Source organism: Cynocephalus volans, chromosome 4 (assembly GCF_027409185.1).
Source record: "Cynocephalus volans isolate mCynVol1 chromosome 4, mCynVol1.pri, whole genome shotgun sequence".
Taxonomy (NCBI): domain Eukaryota; kingdom Metazoa; phylum Chordata; class Mammalia; order Dermoptera; family Cynocephalidae; genus Cynocephalus; species Cynocephalus volans.
Window position 1 is genome coordinate 165,171,356 of NC_084463.1, and position 18,001 is coordinate 165,189,356.

At 55.8% G+C, this 18,001-nt stretch overlaps 1 protein-coding gene across 2 annotated transcripts in view; it reads right to left on the bottom strand.

The window, feature by feature from the left end:
- Window positions 1–18,001, bottom strand: part of SHANK2 (SH3 and multiple ankyrin repeat domains 2) — a 476,261-nt gene that overhangs the window by 275,032 nt on the left and 183,228 nt on the right. For both annotated transcript variants that reach the window (XM_063092864.1, XM_063092865.1), the window contains one exon: window positions 12,843–13,012. In XM_063092864.1, coding sequence (XP_062948934.1) covers window positions 12,843–13,012 — 170 coding nt within the window. The remainder of the gene's footprint in view (window positions 1–12,842; window positions 13,013–18,001) is intronic.

The window sequence follows — 18,001 nt, forward strand, 5'->3', positions numbered from 1 at the left end:
GTCCTTGCATCTCCTGTACCTTACAGCACACGCCAGGAGACCAACGTGTGTGGCTACTTTGTGCCATCTCAGTGTCCCCTACGAGACAGGATGGTGCTGACTGGATGTCCTCACCCTCAATGGCTTCATATGTGAAAGGGAGAGAATGGGGAAGAGAAATGTCACGCCCGTCCCTCCTCACCTGGAGAGGGGCTGGAGGCAGAAAGGCTGCCGAGAAAATCCAACCGTCCTGGTTGGCCCAGATCTCTAACACCAGCCCGAGGAAACAGGATTCCCAGCAGGAGATGGCAGAGCGGCGCAAGAGCTGATGACACACGGTACCACCTTGGCTCGAAATGAAAAGGCCTGGATGGAAGGCTCCTTGGACAGTACTGGCACCAGCGTCCTGGCCCATCGGCACGTTGACTTATGAACAGAATCTATTGATAATGCTGCTGCTGGCAAGAAGCAGGGATTTCTTTCAACCGTTGGCTGAAAGACACACACCTCCTTGGAGAGGAGTGGGCCACATGGTGGCCTTGTCCTCGAGGGACCACTGTGCACAGCTGGACAGACACAGCCACCCTCGCCTGCAAGGTGGGAAGCTTCCACATCTAGGCGAGGACGTCCCCTCTGGGGCCAAGTGCCCTGTCCTCAGCGCACATCTACTGGAAGAATGAAGTGTATCGCTTTTAAATTCGACTGCTGAGTGTGGGTGTGGAACACAAGTCCAGAGGCGCCGATGGTGGTCGTGGGGTGTCACGGGGACCCCACTGCTCCCCAGGGCCCCGTTCTCATAAATACTTTGGTTGTAAGGCCTAGTTCACTGGGAAAGGGCATCTTTATATGGTAGAACTTTGGCACTGGTCTGGGGATGCCCCCCAAACACCCTCCGTACCTCTGTATGTGGCTATGCAACGGAGAAACCAATCTAACCTCTACACACCTCCGTCTTCTTTTAAATGACTCAGGGTCTGGAGGTGCAGGACCACCGAGAGAGGGACCACAGCACCAGAAGTGCCTTCTTCTATCCCTCCTTTTAATCTCAAAGGCCACGTAAAGAGCAACTCGGCCCACGATTTTTGAAGGTCAGTGGAATAGAAAATACCGGCTTTCTAAGTTCTTGCCTAATCATCTGAAGAAATGACCTAAATGAAACAGACAAGCAACGTCCCAGCAGACAGTACCATCCTAACAGCTCGAAGCCATCTCCTCCCAAAATCGATGGGGTCCTTGAGGCTCCACTCGGCCGACTCTGATGTTTTAAATGGGCCAGGGGAGAAAGGAATGGTTTAGAGAGTTTGTTATCTTTTTCGATGAAAGCTCTGCCACCTCTAATCTACGTGACTCCTGGGAAAGCTTCTCAATCGCTCTGTGTCTCAGTTTCCTCATTTATCCTAGCAGGACCACACTGCTGCGCTCACGGTGTTGCTGGGTGTAAATCAAGCACGTCCTCCCAGGGCAGAGTCAGGACACCATCGCTGCTCAGTGCCTCCTTCCAAACACCCCTCCCCGGGAGAATAACATTCTGGTTCGACGCTGCACCTCCATCAAGCAGACACTCCTGGGTGAGTTATCGTCACTGTGAGGCCAACAGCAAAGACGGAAGGCTGTTTGCAGCTGGCTGGGAGAGCCTAGAGGTCCATATAAAGAAGTCCAGGTGATGTACTGAAAGGAGCCGCCCAACACGGGAGCCCTGCCCTTGAGGTTGCTTCCAGCAACATCTTGGAGGAAGAACAGGACCTGTACTGAGATCACATGTGGGAAAGGGAGCAGGGGTGGCTCTGGGGTTTCTGTCATGCAAATGGCAGCTGGTAGACCTCTTTACGGAGGTGGGGGGCAGAGGGGATGTGGGGGTGGGGTGGAGGCAGGATGCTGGGGTCCCGCCGTGAGCATCCTCTGCTCAAGAGACTTGCCCCACACAGGCCCACCTGCTCCTCTGCAGCCACGTGTGAGGTATGCACACGTGTGGGCTGGGCTGTGGGGCGTGCCCTGGGCTGGCACACTTGGGCCTACCTGCATTCTCAAGGGGAGGTTTCGAGTGCTTCCCTGAAGGGAACACCTGCGTCCAGCTGAGAATGAGTGCTCCTTGTCCAGTGAAGAGGGAGTTATTTGTGTCCCCATAATTACTGATTTAATTCATTCAAAAGTAAAACACAAATGGTCCCCAACTTACAAAGGTTTGACTCATGATTTTTCACCTTCATGACGGTATGGAAGTGATATGCATTCAGAAGAAACTATATTTCAAGTACTTGTCCACCCTTCCGTTTTTTACTTTCAGTAAAGTATTAAATAAATTGCATGAGATATTCAACGCTGCATTATAAAACAGGCTTTGTGTTAGGTTTGGCCCAACTGTAGGCTAATGTAAGTGCTCTGAGCACGTTTAGGGTTGGCTGGGCTAACCTATGACGTTTGGTAGGGTGGGTGTATTAAATGCATTTCAACCTACGATCTTTCAACTAATAATGATTTTATTGAGACAGCACCCCATTGTAAGCCGAGGTGCCTCTGTACATCACGCTGTGTAAGGAGATGTGGCCGGATAGAGAGCGGAGGAAAGCGTCACACCCAGAGCATCACTGCCCGGGGAAGGACACACACAGCGTGGAATGGGGCCCCAGCGCTCCGTCTACTCCACACAGACAGCGCTGCAAGACCTCAGTGAGGCCGCGTGGTGCACCCGCTCACTCTCTACAGGCCCAACACGCTTCCTGAGGTGGCAGCTGACACAAGCTGGTCGGGGAAAGCCTGCAGCCACCACGGCGGACCTCTCCCCTCCCCACCACGGCGGACCTCTCCCCTCTGGAGACCCATAGGCCTTCTCTTGCAAACTGGAAAACAGCACTGACTCCCTGTCCTAGGTCAGCTTGGGCAGGGGTGGCTACCCCGGCCCCCTGCTGTGCCCCACCCGCCTGGGCATGGAAACGAGCCTGGTCATTGAGGGGAACCTGAGACCCAACATTCCCCCTGTTCTGCACCAGTCCCCCTGTTTGGAACGTACCCCTGGGCCATCTTCAATTTCAAGCCATGGTGGGCTTTCTGGAACATTTGCTTCCTTCAGTTTAAATTGGCCAGGACTTACGTGGGTCAGGGGCCATGCTGGGCTCTGGGGTCACAAAGATGGTTCAGGAACAGGGAATGGACACCCCAGGAGCTGCCTGGGGGGAGGTCTCCTAAACACCTGCCCCCCTCCTCCGTCCCTGGCCCTCTTCTCTTCTGGCTCCACATGCTACGTCCTGGCCAAGCTCCGTTATTCTAGTGGCTTCCACCACACCTAAATCCCCATGCTTAGGTGGGGCCTGGCCCTTCTCTGCCAAGCTCTGCATCTGTGTGTGCAGCTCTGCACTGGGCATCTTCTGGACTGGCACAGCGAACTCTCCCCAAACCGAGCACGTCATCCTGGCAACTGGAAAGTGGCTTCACCACCCATCCCCCGAATGGCCCAGAGTGTAAACAGGCTCCATTCTCTCCACGACCTTTCCAACTGGCCTGCCATCCCATCAGCACAGTTCACCTGGGAGAGTTCTCTAAATGCCACCTGTGCTTCCGTCCCCATCTGCTCTCACCTGGAAGGTGAGGTAGCTACCTCCCCTACTCGTCGCACCTCTAACCTGCCACCCAGAGCCAGTGACCATGACTGAAGAGGTGTGGACTGAGCGAGATTTCTGAGCCGCACACCCCACCTGCTGTCTGCTGCTGTGAGCCCGGGAATGTCTGCCCAGAGTATTCAGGGATGCCCTGCCGCTGGGGATGTCCACACAGGACACCGTGCTGGTCCTTCTCATGCTCTGTGCCCAGTGTCCTCAGCTCCCAACCCTACTTGTTCCCACACCTTAGCTGCCAATGCTCTGCTCAAATGTCACCTTGTTTGGGAAGCTTTTCTCACACCTTTGGACTGAGTGAAGGGCTTGATCCCTGGGTCCCGAGACCCCCAGCAATTGCAATGCTGTGTTGTGGGCTTATTTTTCCTGGCTACTAAAATGCAGCTCCCAGCAAGCAGGGACAACCATCCCTGCTTCCTCAGGCCCTGAACATGGCCAGGCACCTGCTGGGGTTCAAGGCAAGACTGTTAAATAAATGAACCCCCAAAATGACCACATTCACCAGCATAGGTGCTGCATGGGGGGCCTGTGCAGTCTGGGCCTAAGGGCAGAGGGGCATGGCAGGTGGGATGGGGAGACTCCCAGAGGAAGGGGCCTGTCAGCTGAGTCCGGAATGAGGAGCAGAAGGGAGAGACATAGGACAGCTGCAAGTCTGTGCGGAGGAAAAGCAGGATGAAAGCATGAAGGTGTAAGTGTGAGGAAGAAAAAACACCCTCCACAGTCTAGGAGGCTCATCTCGTCAGTCAGTCATCCATCCACACATTCACTCACTCCCCACCCTGCCATACACACACGCACCCATCCACCCACCCAACATCCATCCATCCATCCACCCACCGACCCATCCATCCTTCCCTTCATCCACCATCGATCCATCCATCCATCCATCCATTTCATCCATCCACCCACCCACCCATCCATCCATCCATCCATCCATCCATTTCATCCATCCACCCATCCATCCATCCATTTCATCTATCCACCCACCCACCCACCCACCCATCCATCCATCCACCCCCACCCATCCATCCATCCACCCATCCACCCACCCATCCATCCATCCACCCACCCACCCATCCATCCACCCATCCACCCACCCATCCATCCATCCACCATCCACCCATTTCACCCATCCATCCTTCCATTCATCTGCCATTGATCCATCCACCATCCATACATTTCATCCATCCATCCATCCGTCCATCCATTCATCCATCCAGCCATTCCATCCACCATCCAGCCATTCCATCCACCATCCATCCCATTACAAGCACTATACCAGGTACAAGGGAAAAAAACACGAACAAGACACATTCCTGGCCCGTACAAGGGAAACGAACACATCCACAATCCATCACAATCAGGAACTACAAAATCATCTAGACAGCTTGTTAAATATTCAGATTCCCAGGTCATGTCCTTGGGGATTCCAATTCTGCAGATCTGGGGATGGGTGGGCATGAGCTCTGCATGGCTGAGAGGGGGACCTCAGGGAATACAGGCTGAGAAACTGCACCTGGAGATGTACAGCTTGACAGGAGCCTCTGGCTTGGGCGCCCAGTGGCTGGCTCCTACGTAAAGATCTACCCAGAAGTGGAGGGAAGAAAGTACCGGGCACGGTGAGAGACAAAGAAGAGCCCTTGAGTTCAGAAGAAAGGAGGGTCACCAGGGGAATCAACAGGCACAGGCCTGTTCTTGGGCGACCCACATTTTAGGAGTAAAATGCTGGAGGCATGCTTCCCCCGCTGCATGGTATCCGATGCCTACTGGGAACGGTAACCCCTGTGCTCGAGTGGCTGAGCAGAAACGGTCTGGATATAAAGAGAGTTGTGAAGGAGCCGGGAGCTACAGTGCCACCAGCAGGACCCCAGGGCCACCCTTGGAGCCACCAAAGCCACCCTGTGTGCCTGCTGCCAGGACCCGACTTCCTCAGCAAGGAGCGAGTTTGGTTTCTCTGGAAACCCCTCCGACCTCCTGCCCCCGACAGCTGGGCAGCCACGTCTCTTGCCTCTGCGGGGGTTCCTTTGAAGTTGAGGAGGCAGAATTCCTCCAAGAGCCCCAGCTCTGCAGGTGGAGGACACCCTCGACCCGCCTGTCTCCAAGAAGTGCCAGGCAGGTGGTGAGGATGCAGGATGCAGGGCCGCTAATGAGACAAGGCACTGACAGCCTGGCGCAGGGACAGAGCTACCAGCCGCCAGCACCGCGGGGCTCCCTGCCAAGCATGTGCAAATGGCCCGCGCAGCCCACATGCCTCTCCTATCAGAACAGCAGCCTCTGCCATCGATCCTTTGAGGTGTGAGTGCTGGAGCTGTGCCTCTCCATTCCTGTGCTCCCTGGGAGACAGACCGGCTCCTCGTGCCTGCAGCGAGGGGTGGGCTCTGCTGCTCACGATGTTTGGGGGGATGGGGCTTGTGCTGGACCCCTGTGTGCTGGTGGGGGGTGCAGGGGAAGGATCCGGGCCAGACAGGCCAAGGAGGCCTCGACCTGAGGTCCTGGCCAGGAAGTCAAGTGACCTTCCTTCCTTCCTTGTTCTGGATTGTCTGTGGAACCTCAGGGAGCCGGGGGAGCTCTAAGGCCCCTAGAGCTGCCAGGAATAAAGTGTAAGAGGTGGGTTCTCTCATGCCATCTCCTGGGGTATCCTGTCCATCCTATGACCCCTCCGAGTCCTGGGTCCACATCTCAGCCTCGACCCCCTTCCCACGGCCCCCGGTCTGTGGCTGCCTCAAGCCCACCTCACCTCAAGTTGGGCAGCTCTGGCAGGGGCTCGCCTTCTCTTCCCTGGCTCCCCTTTCCTTCAACCTCCCACTCATCAGGCTGAAAACTCGGGGTCCCCTGTGAGTCCACTCTCAGCCTTTCAATGCCCACCCCCTGGCCCCTGCTCTATGTCTAGGGGCTGGGGACACGGCCGAGGAGGATGCAGTGCAGGGGCTCAGTGGCAGCTGTTCCTAACTCTGGAAGCGGCTGGTCTGTCTGCCTGAGCAGTTCCCACAAGATGCAGGTCCCCGTTCTCTGTGATCATCGTCACAGGCCCCTGCCCACTTCAAACTTGCCAGATGAGCCTGACTGAACCCCCAGGAGCCGTCAAACCCCACCCCAGTGCATGTCCCTTGGGCTGCAATGAGCTCTAGGGGGACTCCACGTGGGAGCAATTTCCCCACCTCTGGCCCCTCTGGGCCTCGGGATCTTCCTCTACCACGGGGACAGTCCTAGATAGAAAGAGCTGGGAGGGCCCCTCCTGCTCCCGTGCAGAGCAGCTCCCTGGCTTCCACTCAGGCCAAGGGGGTGGCCCCAGTGTGCAGACCAATGGCATAAAATGTTTCTAATGAAGAAACCCCAGCTGTCAAGTTCCTGCAGAGGGCGAGCCTTGATCCTAGCTCAGGCCGAGCCTTGAGCCTGCTCCTTGGTAACCGCCCATGTGGCCTGGACATCTCTGTTGCTCCAAAGCTCAGGACCGACCTCGGGGAGGAGTGTCTGGTCAGCCCCTGTTGGGTTCATCTTCACTGGGCTGGGGGTGCCTTGTGCAATCCGCAGCCCAGAGCTGGGAGAAGCTCTTTTCTGGAGCAGGGATGGGTGTTAGAGAGCAGAAACCACCATAAATGCCAGCCCTTCAAAGGAAATGCAACCATAGACAACCAAAGTCAACCGGGATGTAGCATGTGCACAGACACACACATGCACAAGCACTCACATGCACAAACACACATATGCACAAGCACACACACAGGCTCACATGCACGCCCCATCAAGTTGGCTATCTCTCCGGACCAACACCAAGACAGCCACCTTCCCTTCTCCAACTTCTTCCTTGTGCAAGCCTGACCTGCAAGCCACCCACACTCCATGACCACCGGCTCCCCACAGGGCAAGTCAGCAGAAAAGTCCTCTCAGGGAGCGATAAGGGCAGCCCTGAAAAGCCCCACACTTGGAATCTTGACGGCTGGCCCTGCAGGACACACAGTGACTGACAGCTAGGCCAAACACTTCTCTGGGCAGCAGGGAAGGAAGCAAATGTGGCAGGAGAGGGTGGCACATGGTGTGGTCACCAGGCCTCTCCTGGGCTACTGAGTAGATCCACAAAGGCCCCTCCATGTGGGGTTTACTCGGTCCTCTCTTGACCTCTGTCCACCTCGCCCAATACCACCTGCTCTAAGTGCTGTCGTTGAGTACTGTTGCCACAGCCTTCTCAGTTTTCTGCCTTCCCTGGCACTCATGTGACCCTTTCCTGCAGTGCCCAGGGCAGCAGACACTGTTGGAGCCCCACCCAGATCCCCTTGACCAGGAGATGTGCTGCCCCTGCAACAGCTGCTGAGAACAGGCCACTAATGGCCCCCAGCTGACCCTTCTCCACTGGACGGCATCTCTGCAATGGGAGCCCCACTCTGCTACGCCAGCAGCAGGCTGACAGGAGGGGACAAGGCAGGACCATCTCTGGAGCGTGATCCATGCTCCAGAGCTTCCCTCGGGAGCAGGCTGGGGAGAGTCTCCAGCCAAGACACCATCCATGCCGGCTCCTCATCCTGTTTCTCTTGGTCCTCACAGGGCTCGGAGGGCACATGTTCAGCAAATCACTCTCACCAGGACCCCGATGTGGGTCTGTGCCTAGGAACCCAAGCCAGGACACCTGGTGCACCCCACTTCACACCTGGGCTCCTGAGGGCAGTGGCCACACCTGGTTCCTCCTCCTACCTTGATGCCTTCAGGGTCCCTGATGGTCAATAACTGGGAACTGAGGATGAATGGGTCCATCTGTAGGTAGAACACCCAGAGGGACGCCACGCGGCCAACAGAGGAACATGCGACTCCACCTCTTGTCTCTTCAAGCAATGTCAAGACCACGAACAAGGGCACTGCCAGACTGGGAAGCTGGCACCAGCAGACCATGAGAGTGAGCATGAATGCGGGGGACAGTGGAGAGGCCGGTGGAGAGGCCAGAGTGGGCTGAGTCAGACGTGGGAGTGTGGAGACTTATGAACTGAGTACACATCTGTAAGAGACAGGTGTCCCGGGCAGAACTGTGTCCCCCAAATCCATACGTGGAAGCCCTAACCCCCAGAACCTCAGCATGTGACTGCATTCAAGATATGGCCTTTAAAGAGGTAATTAATGTAAAATGAGGTCAGTAGAGTGGGCCTTAGTCCCACAGGATGATGTCCTTATAAGAAGAGGGGATTATGACATAGACACACACAGAGGGATGACCATGTGAGGACCCCAGGGGGAAGACGCTGTCTACAAGCCAAGGAGAGAGGCCTTAGAAGGAACCAGCCCTGCGACACCTGGATATCAGACTTCCAGCCTCCAGGACTGTGAGACAATGAACGTCTGCAGTGCCCTGTTACGGCAGCTGAGCAGACAATAAACGCGATCGGTATCGAGGTTGCCCTCGGTGCAGTTTGCACTCGAGAATGTCTGTGGTGACGAAGCCAGCACCAGGCCCAGTCAACAGCGGCTCACACGTTAGTCTCCACCTTCATCCCCTCTTGTCATCATCTCCGCTTTTATGGAGAAGGACACAAGGTCTTCAGAAAACTAACTGGCCAGCGGGTCCCCAAGAAAGTCCTGCAGGCTTGTCTGGGTTCTGCCTGAAGGCTGGGATCTGATCAGAGCCCCATATGGACCTGGGGTGTGGATGGTGACATGGGTCCCAGTGGGATGAAGACCCAGGGCTGTGGGCAGGGAGCTCAGCTGATTTCAGAGCCTGGGCTGAGCAGGGAGACCCCAGTGATGTTTGGGGTCACAGGGTGGGTGGGGCCATGGCAGAGATGGGAACAGGCTGCAGCCTGGGTGAGCTGCATCTTCCCACGAGCCCCCCGCCTCCCGGCTCCCAAGTGGCAGAGGATGCAGACTCGGGGGCTGCACTGCTGGGAAGGGCTATGGTTACTCTCAGCACAGCTGCCCAGTGCTGATTAGGCAGTGGCTCCTGAACACAGCACGCGCTGGCTCCTGTCCACTCCCCAGCTGCGTCAGAACAGCGTCTGCACCCAGCCCTGAGAGGGCTGCATCCACGTTCCGCCTGAGAGAAGGGCAGAGAGGAGCAGGCGCCGGAGAAAACAGGCCCGCCGCGGGAGCGCTACAGGAAGGTCCTGGAGGCTGCGCTTCTCTGTCCCCTGTGTGCCCGGCCTGGCCCTGCCGGCTCCACCCGTGGGCTTGCAGGACTTACAGAAGCCACATGGCCAGCGGCATGACCAGCTCAGACAGGCAGGGGGCATCCCCTGCACCCCCAGGGTGCCCTCCTGCACCCCAGGAATCCCTGGGGAATGAGAAAAAGAGACAGCAGAGGCAGGGTGCAAACGCAGCAATACCAGGAAAGGTGGTTTCCCACACGGCCCGCTGTGCCCATGTAGTTGTGAAGAGGCTCAAGTCAGTGAAGGCCACATGTGCAGCGAGGATGATTTAAACACCTGCCATAGGGTAGGGGTGGGTCTCCCTGAGCACTGAGGCTGAGGCAGTGGCTGAGGACCGCCCTGGCCACCAGCCAACCACATCTGCAAAGGTGGCATCCTGTGCCTTGTGGCAAATCCACTACACTGTAAATGATTGTTGCAGGATCAACAGAACACAACTTAATGTGTAGGGGAAAGGAAGTGTACCCCATGACGGGATATATAATTAAAATTCAAAATTGCAGGTCATGGGAATTTTTACATTTATAATTTAAAAACAAAAAAACTGTGTTAAACAATATCGGGGTAATTCAGGGACTTCTGCTTACGCGTATGATAGACAAAGACCCTGCTGAAAATAGCGCTAAAACCTGAACATAAATGCAAAAAACAACCACCCGTAGGGCTGGAAGTTGAGTAGAAGTAGGCAGGCTCTGGTGGGGATGCATGCTTGCCTGCAGGAGGAGGAGGGGAGCTACACAAGAAAGGCCCTTCTCCACGGCTTTCACCCTGGACTAGCAGGCGAGGGGCACAAGGAGGAAACTCTGCAGTCTGAGTAGCCTGAAGAACTAGGAAAGCAGAGCCAGGATAGCGTAAACCCTGAAGAGAGTGAGGGAAATCAACAGCAGAGAAGGGGTGGGCAAACTCAGACACCACATCTCTGACCCACCCCCCAAAAACGTGTGCACAGAACAGACTCAAAGCAGCTCAGCTAACGTTACAGGATCCAAACTAATGCAGAGCTGTCACCCAAGCTCCCTGCAAAACAAAGGGAAGAAACTTGTAGGAGAAAATGTCAGAAACCGGAATCTCTACCACTGAACATGCTCATGTCCAGAATGCAACAGAAAATTACCAGACACGTGAAGGCCCAAGAGAACGAAACAACGTCCTCAAGAGAAAAGAGAATCCACTGAGCCCAAAGTCAAGATGAACCCAATGTGGGAACTAACAGACAGGGATTTTACAGTGGTGATTACACCAATCCACAATATCATAAAACAACACGATTCCAATGAACAAAAAAATCTCGTCAGAGTAATAAAAAGTCTTGATAAATAAAAAAACAACCATAACAAAATACACATGGGAATTCTAGTAAACATATGATTTTTGAAATTATAAAATTCTCAAGGTGGACCTTACAGCCAGAAGGGACATTTCAGAGGAAAAACTAAGTGAACTTAAAAATAGAATTGATTAATAGAAATGATCTAATGTGAAGAAAAATGATTGGAAGAAAAATGAACAGAGTGCCAGCGACTTGTTTGATGCTATTGTCTGATCAAATTAATCTGTAGGTTGAATATCGGAGAGAGAGAATGGGGCTCCGCCTTGTTAGAATCTTCCAGCAACCCTGGTGAAGTCAGCTTGAGAAAGGCACTGCGTCAATTACGCGCCGGGGCCCCGTGGCGCCTAGGTGGGGAAGACAGGAGTTGCGCCTGGCCGACTGCCCTCTAAGGAGCACACCTTCCATCCCGTGCCATGCGTCTTCCAGAAGCCTGCCCTCCAACAGCTGACCCAGGCGTGCTGCGCACAGTGGTGTCCCTTTCTCGCTCCACCCGGTGGGTCTCAACTGCCCCTGCATGGCCCTGCAGCCCACACCTGCTTCTTCTCTAGTTCCCTGCTGTGGCTTCCACCCTTAGGCCTCAGGTACCACCACGGTCAACCTCCCATGGGACTGCACACACCATCACTGCATCCCCCTTCCTGAAGTGCGTCACAACCTGATCGTCCCCATGCAGAACCATTGCTGGCTTCCCGGGACCCCTGCAACAATGTCTCCCTCCTTGGCCTGACACTCCCAGCGGCCCTCAGAATGCTTTCCAACCCCAGTCACCAGGATTCTGCTTTGAGAATCTTTCCCTCCAGCCTCACAGACCTCCTTCCAGGGCTGGCTCATGCAGGGCTGCCCACCTGGATACCTGAATCTAACCTATGCCAGGGTCTGCCCCAACCCCATTCCTCGTTACTCTCAGCACAGCTGCCCAGTGCTGATTAGGCAGTGGCTCCTGAACACAGCACGCGCTGGCTCCTGTCCACTCCCCAGCTGTGTCAGAACAGCGTCTGCACCCAGCCCTGAGAGGGCTGCATCCACGTTCCGCCTGAGAGAAGGGCAGAGAGGAGCAGGCGCCGGAGAAAACAGGCCCGCCGTGGGAGCGCTACAGGAAGGCCCTGGAAGCTGGGCTTCTCTGGCCCCCGTGTGCCCAGCCTGGCCCTGCTGGCTCCACCCGTGGGCTTGCAGGACTTACAGAAGCCACATGGCCAGTGGCACAACCAGCTCAGACAGGCATGAGGCGTTCCCTGTACCCCCAGGATGCAACCCTGTACCCCAGGAAGCCCTGGGGAAGTGAGAGAGAGAGATAGCAGAGGCAGGGTGCAAATGCAGCAATACCAGGAAAGGTGGTTTCCCACGCAGCCTGCTGAGCCCACAGTGCTGTGAAGAAGTGTGAGTCAGTGAAGGCCACACGTGCAGCGAGGGTGCTTTAAACACCTGCCGCGGGCGGGGCAGCGGTGGGCCTGGCTGAGCACTCAGGACAAGCCATTCCTCATGGCTCTCAGGGGTCTTCCAGCTGGAAAGGCGCCCTGCCCATCGCTGGGCTCGCCTGGTGCTACCCCGCACCTTCCACGATGGATCTCATTCTCCCCTAACAGACTCGGCATCTGGGACACTGCAGCTGCTTCCGTCGAGAATGAATGAAAGGCACTGGTGAACGTCACTCTGGACCCCATCCCTGCCCGTCCGGGGCTCTGTATGCTCCATGGGGCCCCAGAGGGACTGACACCTTAGATGCTGCCAACCTTGTGGGCTGGCCAAGGGGCCCTGGACTGACCCTGCCCCAGAAGCAGAGGACAACCAGCAGACACTGACCTTTGACCCTGTCACCACGGTGAAGGGGGATCTCGCCATCGACTAGGGGTTGGTATGGCTTGACGACGACGAAAAGCCTCCCGGGCACAGCGCTGTAGAGCTTCCGCTTGGGTCCCGGGTACTCCAAGGCCACGAGCGAGTCCTTGTTGGCACCAGGAGCGAAAGGTGACCTATATCATGCCAGGGGGACAGAGAGAGAAGAGGGTCACAGGCCACACGCCACACAGTGGTCAATCCATGCAACAAACGCCATGTCACTAGCAGTCACGCTGGGACTTGGGATGTCACACAGTGATCAAGACTGAACGGGCCTGGGGGTCAGCACTTCTGGTTAAAAGACTTAAGCAGACCCAGGAATTCCACCTCTGAGTATATCCCCCAACGACCTGAAAGGAGGGTCTCGAAGAGACATTCGCACACCCAGTTAAGCATTATACACAGCAGCCAAGAGGTGGAGGCCACCCAAGTGTCCACAGACAGAGGAACAGATAAACGAAACACGGTCCACCACACGAGGGGATATTATTCAGCCTTAAACAGGAAGGCAATTCTGACACATGCTACAACGTGCATGAACCTTGGGGACATGATGCTGAGTGAAATAAGCCAGGCACAAAAGGACAAACACTGTGTGACTCCACTCATATGAGGTCCCAAGAGTCGTTAGATTCATAGAGACAGAAAGTAGAGTGGTGGGTGCAGGGGCTGGGGAAGGTGAATGGGGACTTGGTGTCTAATGGGGACATAGTTTGTGTCTGGGAAGATAAAAGTGTTCTTGAGATGGATGATGGTGACGGCTGCCCGACAATGTGAACGCACTGAGTGCCACAGAACTGTGCACTTACAGACGGGTTGATGGCAAATGTTATGTTATATGTGTTTTACCACAATTTAAGGAAAGACTCAGGTGCAAGCAGCAGCCGAGACCTGGGTGTCTGACATTTTGTCTGCTTCGCTGTGAGTGTCAGTCACTCTGGGTGGAAAATGCCCAGACCCTTCCGTCAAGAGGGGTCATCATCCCTGTGCACCTGGCCCACTCCAGCGGTCACCCAGTGGCACTCCCAAGTGCAACTCACACCTACTCTTGCTGTATGTCTCTGATTTCCCAAAGAGCCTACAATTCCAGGCTGACTTCCACACCCGACCCCAGACACCCTAACTGAGCCCAGTGACAGGACGCCTGAGACAAAGGCACTTCCATGGAGACCTGCAAATCTTAGTGTGGTTACCACATCACTCTGACGGGCGACGGGGGCCGACTATGGCTAGGACGGGGAAAGAGCACGTCCACCCCTGTTCTTATCAGTGATAACCACGAGGCGTCCTCTTGACCCTCCTTCCCCGATGGGAGTCTAGAAATACACACGTCCTCACGGAACCACACGGCAGGGGTTTCAGGACGACGCTCCAGAGGGCACTGTTCAGAGGGACAAGAAACTCGATCCCCTGTGGCCAGTGCCATCCAGGGGAAGGTTCCAGAATAGGAAGAGCATCTGAATCTAGAGAGGGGGTGGGCTCATGCCACAAATTCATGACAATGAGGCTGGGGTCCCCAATGGTGGTTCTCTCAAACTCCGCACGCTGTTGCCTCCAAGTCCACGAGGCAGCCTTGAGCTTCTGGCGAGGAAAGGAAAGACCCATCTATGAAATTCTAGAAGCTGATGAAACCACTCATTTTGGGTATCTAATGTGAATCCCCGTGTGCCTTTTGTACTGTGATTAGCTTACAGGTGCAGCTCTGATAAATGCCCTGCAGTTGGGCTTGTACTAGTGTGTGCACTAGCGTGTGGACTCATTCATTCATCCCGCCTCCACTCAGCCTGACTCAGGGCCAGTTTGGCCCAGGACCGAGAACTTAGACACACAGCAGGAGAGATGAGGGTGTTCCCCACAAGGCACTGTGCACCCCAGGGCTGCCTCCGTTCTGGCTCCCCGAGACCCAGCAATCAAGGGGACTCCACTCCTCTGCAACAGGAACGTGTCCCTGACCATGCCACTTGGAGCCAAGGGGGTAAGCAGAGGGGGTCAACAGAGGGCAATGGGTTCAAGGAGAACACACACCTCAGGGTCAGAATTCTTCTCCCCCTCGCCCTCCATGAACAGAGCGCCTGCACCGTCCCCATGCACCTGCCCCACCTGCCTTGAGAGATGGAGGCAGCGAAGCCGGTGAAGGCCCCGGGCATGGTGCTGCAGGCAGTTTGAACTGTTTTCACTTCCAGGGGATCTGCCCTGGCTGTGCGGCCTTAAGTGAGTCACTTTACCTCTCTGAGCCTTAATTTCCTCATTTATAAAATGAGGTGTGTGTGGCGAGGGGACACGACCCACGACATGGGGTTGCTGGGAGAATAAATGAGAAATGCAGATGAAGAGCTCGCTTCCTGCCGGCTCTGCTGTTGCAGCTCTGCGGGCGGCTCCTGTCCCTACGTCTGACCATGCCCCAGGCTGGACAAACAGCCACCGGAACACAGGGCTGGGTCGGCATCATCCCAACTCCCCCCTCCTGGGTGGGGGTGCAGTAACAGGTGCTTGGAAGTGTCTGACGCATTAAACTCCATCAAAAGACTGCAGGTTGGTCCTAGCAATAAGGTCACAAGGGGCCCTGAAGGCACCTGGACAGCAGGGATGCTCCTGGACAGGGGGTGTGGTCACAGTTAGCAGACTGGCAGGTCAGCCCAGCTCCAGAGCACCATGAGAGCAGTCGACTCAGACAGGAGCAATGGGAGACTTCTCCCCAAAGGAGGAAGGGGCAGGCCCAAGTCCAGAGGTGGACAGAGCTGATGGGTGCCAGACAGGGCAGAGGGGAAGCCACAAAGCTGGGGACCCAGGATCTGGCTCCCAACTGCCACTTGGCTGAAGCAGTGGACACACAAGCCCACAGCCTGGGAACCAATTGAGGAGCTCATCTTCTCAGAGGACACTCAATCCACAGGAGCATGTGCAAGGAACCCCAGGACCTCAGTGTGCACTTTCAAAAGCAGCCTGCATGGGAGACTGAGCCTGCCCACCCTAAGGAATCGGTCCTCAGAAGAGTTCAAACCCATCCACTCATCTATCCACCCACTCACCTATCCTCCATTGCCCACATACCCGGTCTTCCATCCACCTACTTGCCCATGATCCATCCATCCATGATCCAGCCACCCATCCATTCACACATCCATCCATCCATCATCCATCCTCCTGTCCATCCATCTGACCACTTATTCAAAGATCATCTATTCACTCATTCACCCAAAGTTCAGAAGGACTGTGCCCAAGGTGCAGGTGTGACCTCTTACTATCAGACATGGGATGAGTCCCTCGACCTCTCCAAGCCTCGACCTCCCCATCTGAGAAGAGGGAATGATCAGGCGTGGCCATGGGAATCCACTCTGCACAGGTGTTATGCACATGTCAGCGTTATTACCACTGTCTTGCTGCAACTGGAAAGTGGGCAACAAAATGCCTGCGTTGCCCAGCTTGTTCAAGCTGGCACTAGAGTGTGTCACTGGACAGAGAAGTCACAGTGACCGCAGCTGCAATCTTGGAGCCCTGTTTCTTAATCCACTTGGTAGACAGCTCTCAGCTCCCTGACCCATCAATCCCAGGGCCCGGAAAGCCTTTATCTAGAACCAGGAAGGACGTATTCCTCGTGGTCCAGAGTGTGCACATGGTGACAGGCACCAGCTGACGTGTGGTCCCAGGTGATGCTCCAGTGTGTTCTCACTAAGCCCCAGAAACAGGGGGGTAGGGGCTTCTGCCCCCATTTTACAGGTGAGAAAATAGAGGCCCTGTAAGAAGTGACCTAGGTATGGAAATGAAGGGCTGACCCTCACATCCTGGCTCCTGTCCATAAGGTGACCAAGACCTCACCTGCAGGCGAAGACCTCTTGTCCTCTGATATCTCACTTTACCAACTACACCCTCCTGCCAGGCCTGCCCTTCCCATGACAGCAGGAGCCAAGACCCCCTCAGGAGAAGAGGCGCCGGGGCCGTGCTGGGCACCACCCCATCCTACCTGCATAGCGAGGGCAGGTCTGACGTTCTCCCCACCCCAAACTGTCCATGTTTTCCTTATGCTCTGGCCAACAGCAGCCAGATGAAATTCCAGCCAGCTTGTTTTAGGGTGAGGGCCAAATGACCAAATTCTCACGATCAGAAAACTGGCAATCTTTCCCGTGGGTGACTCAGATGAGTGAACTGGGCCACCTCCCAGCCCTCCTGGGTGAACAGGGACCTGCCTGCACACGGAATGTTCTCCATCCATCCACTCGGCAGTCAGTTATGCCATCATTCCATTCCTTCAGCAAGTACTGAGAAGTATTTAGTGGGTGGGCTCTGTCCCCGTGCAGATCTACAGACCAAGATACAGACGCAGGCCCCGCGGAGCTTATCATCAACTGGGGAGACATACAAGCCAGCAAGGCGCATCTCTGTGCATCCAATGGGTCGGCACAGAGAAAAGGGCCGGGGTGGAGGGAGGGCAGGCGAGAGCCAGGCAGTGCAGCGAGAGGCAGCAGGTCGCCCCAGCTGCAGCTTCGGGGCTGAAACACAGCGGATGGAGGTGGAGGTGGGGAGCCCACCGAGGCCCTCGTGTCTACTGTTCAGGGGGATGTTGGGACAGGGCCAATGAGCAGAGTCTGGGACAACTGGCAATATCGAGACGGGGACCTACTAGACATTGGGGTGTGTCTCCCAGATCACCGCTTGCACAGGTGGAAGGAGGCCGTGTGAGAGTCGCCAGTCAGGGCTCTGGCAAAGCCTGCAGCAGATCCGATGAGAAAGATCCCAAGCCACGCCAACCATCACTGACTGTGCCGCCGCTTGTGTTTCAAGCAACAGGTCCAACCCTGTACCAACCCCACCCCATCCACGCCACCTCCCTCTCTGGCTTCTCAGCCCTGCACGGAAGACACCAGAGTCGCCTGCACACAGGCCCTCTGTGATGTGCCCATCGTGGGCATCTGAGCCTTGCCTGCCTCTGTCGTCCTGGTGACAGCAGCCCTGGAGGGTTAGAAAGGTCCCAATCTGCTGGCTGCAGTGACTGCTTCAGGGAGAGGTGTGGGGCCCTGGCTGGGACAATCAGAGCGCAGCCCTTGGCAGATGCCAGTGGTCAGCCCCACCGCGCCTGAGCAGGCAGCCTGGCTGGGACAGGAGGTGGAGTGACAGTGCTGTACCCA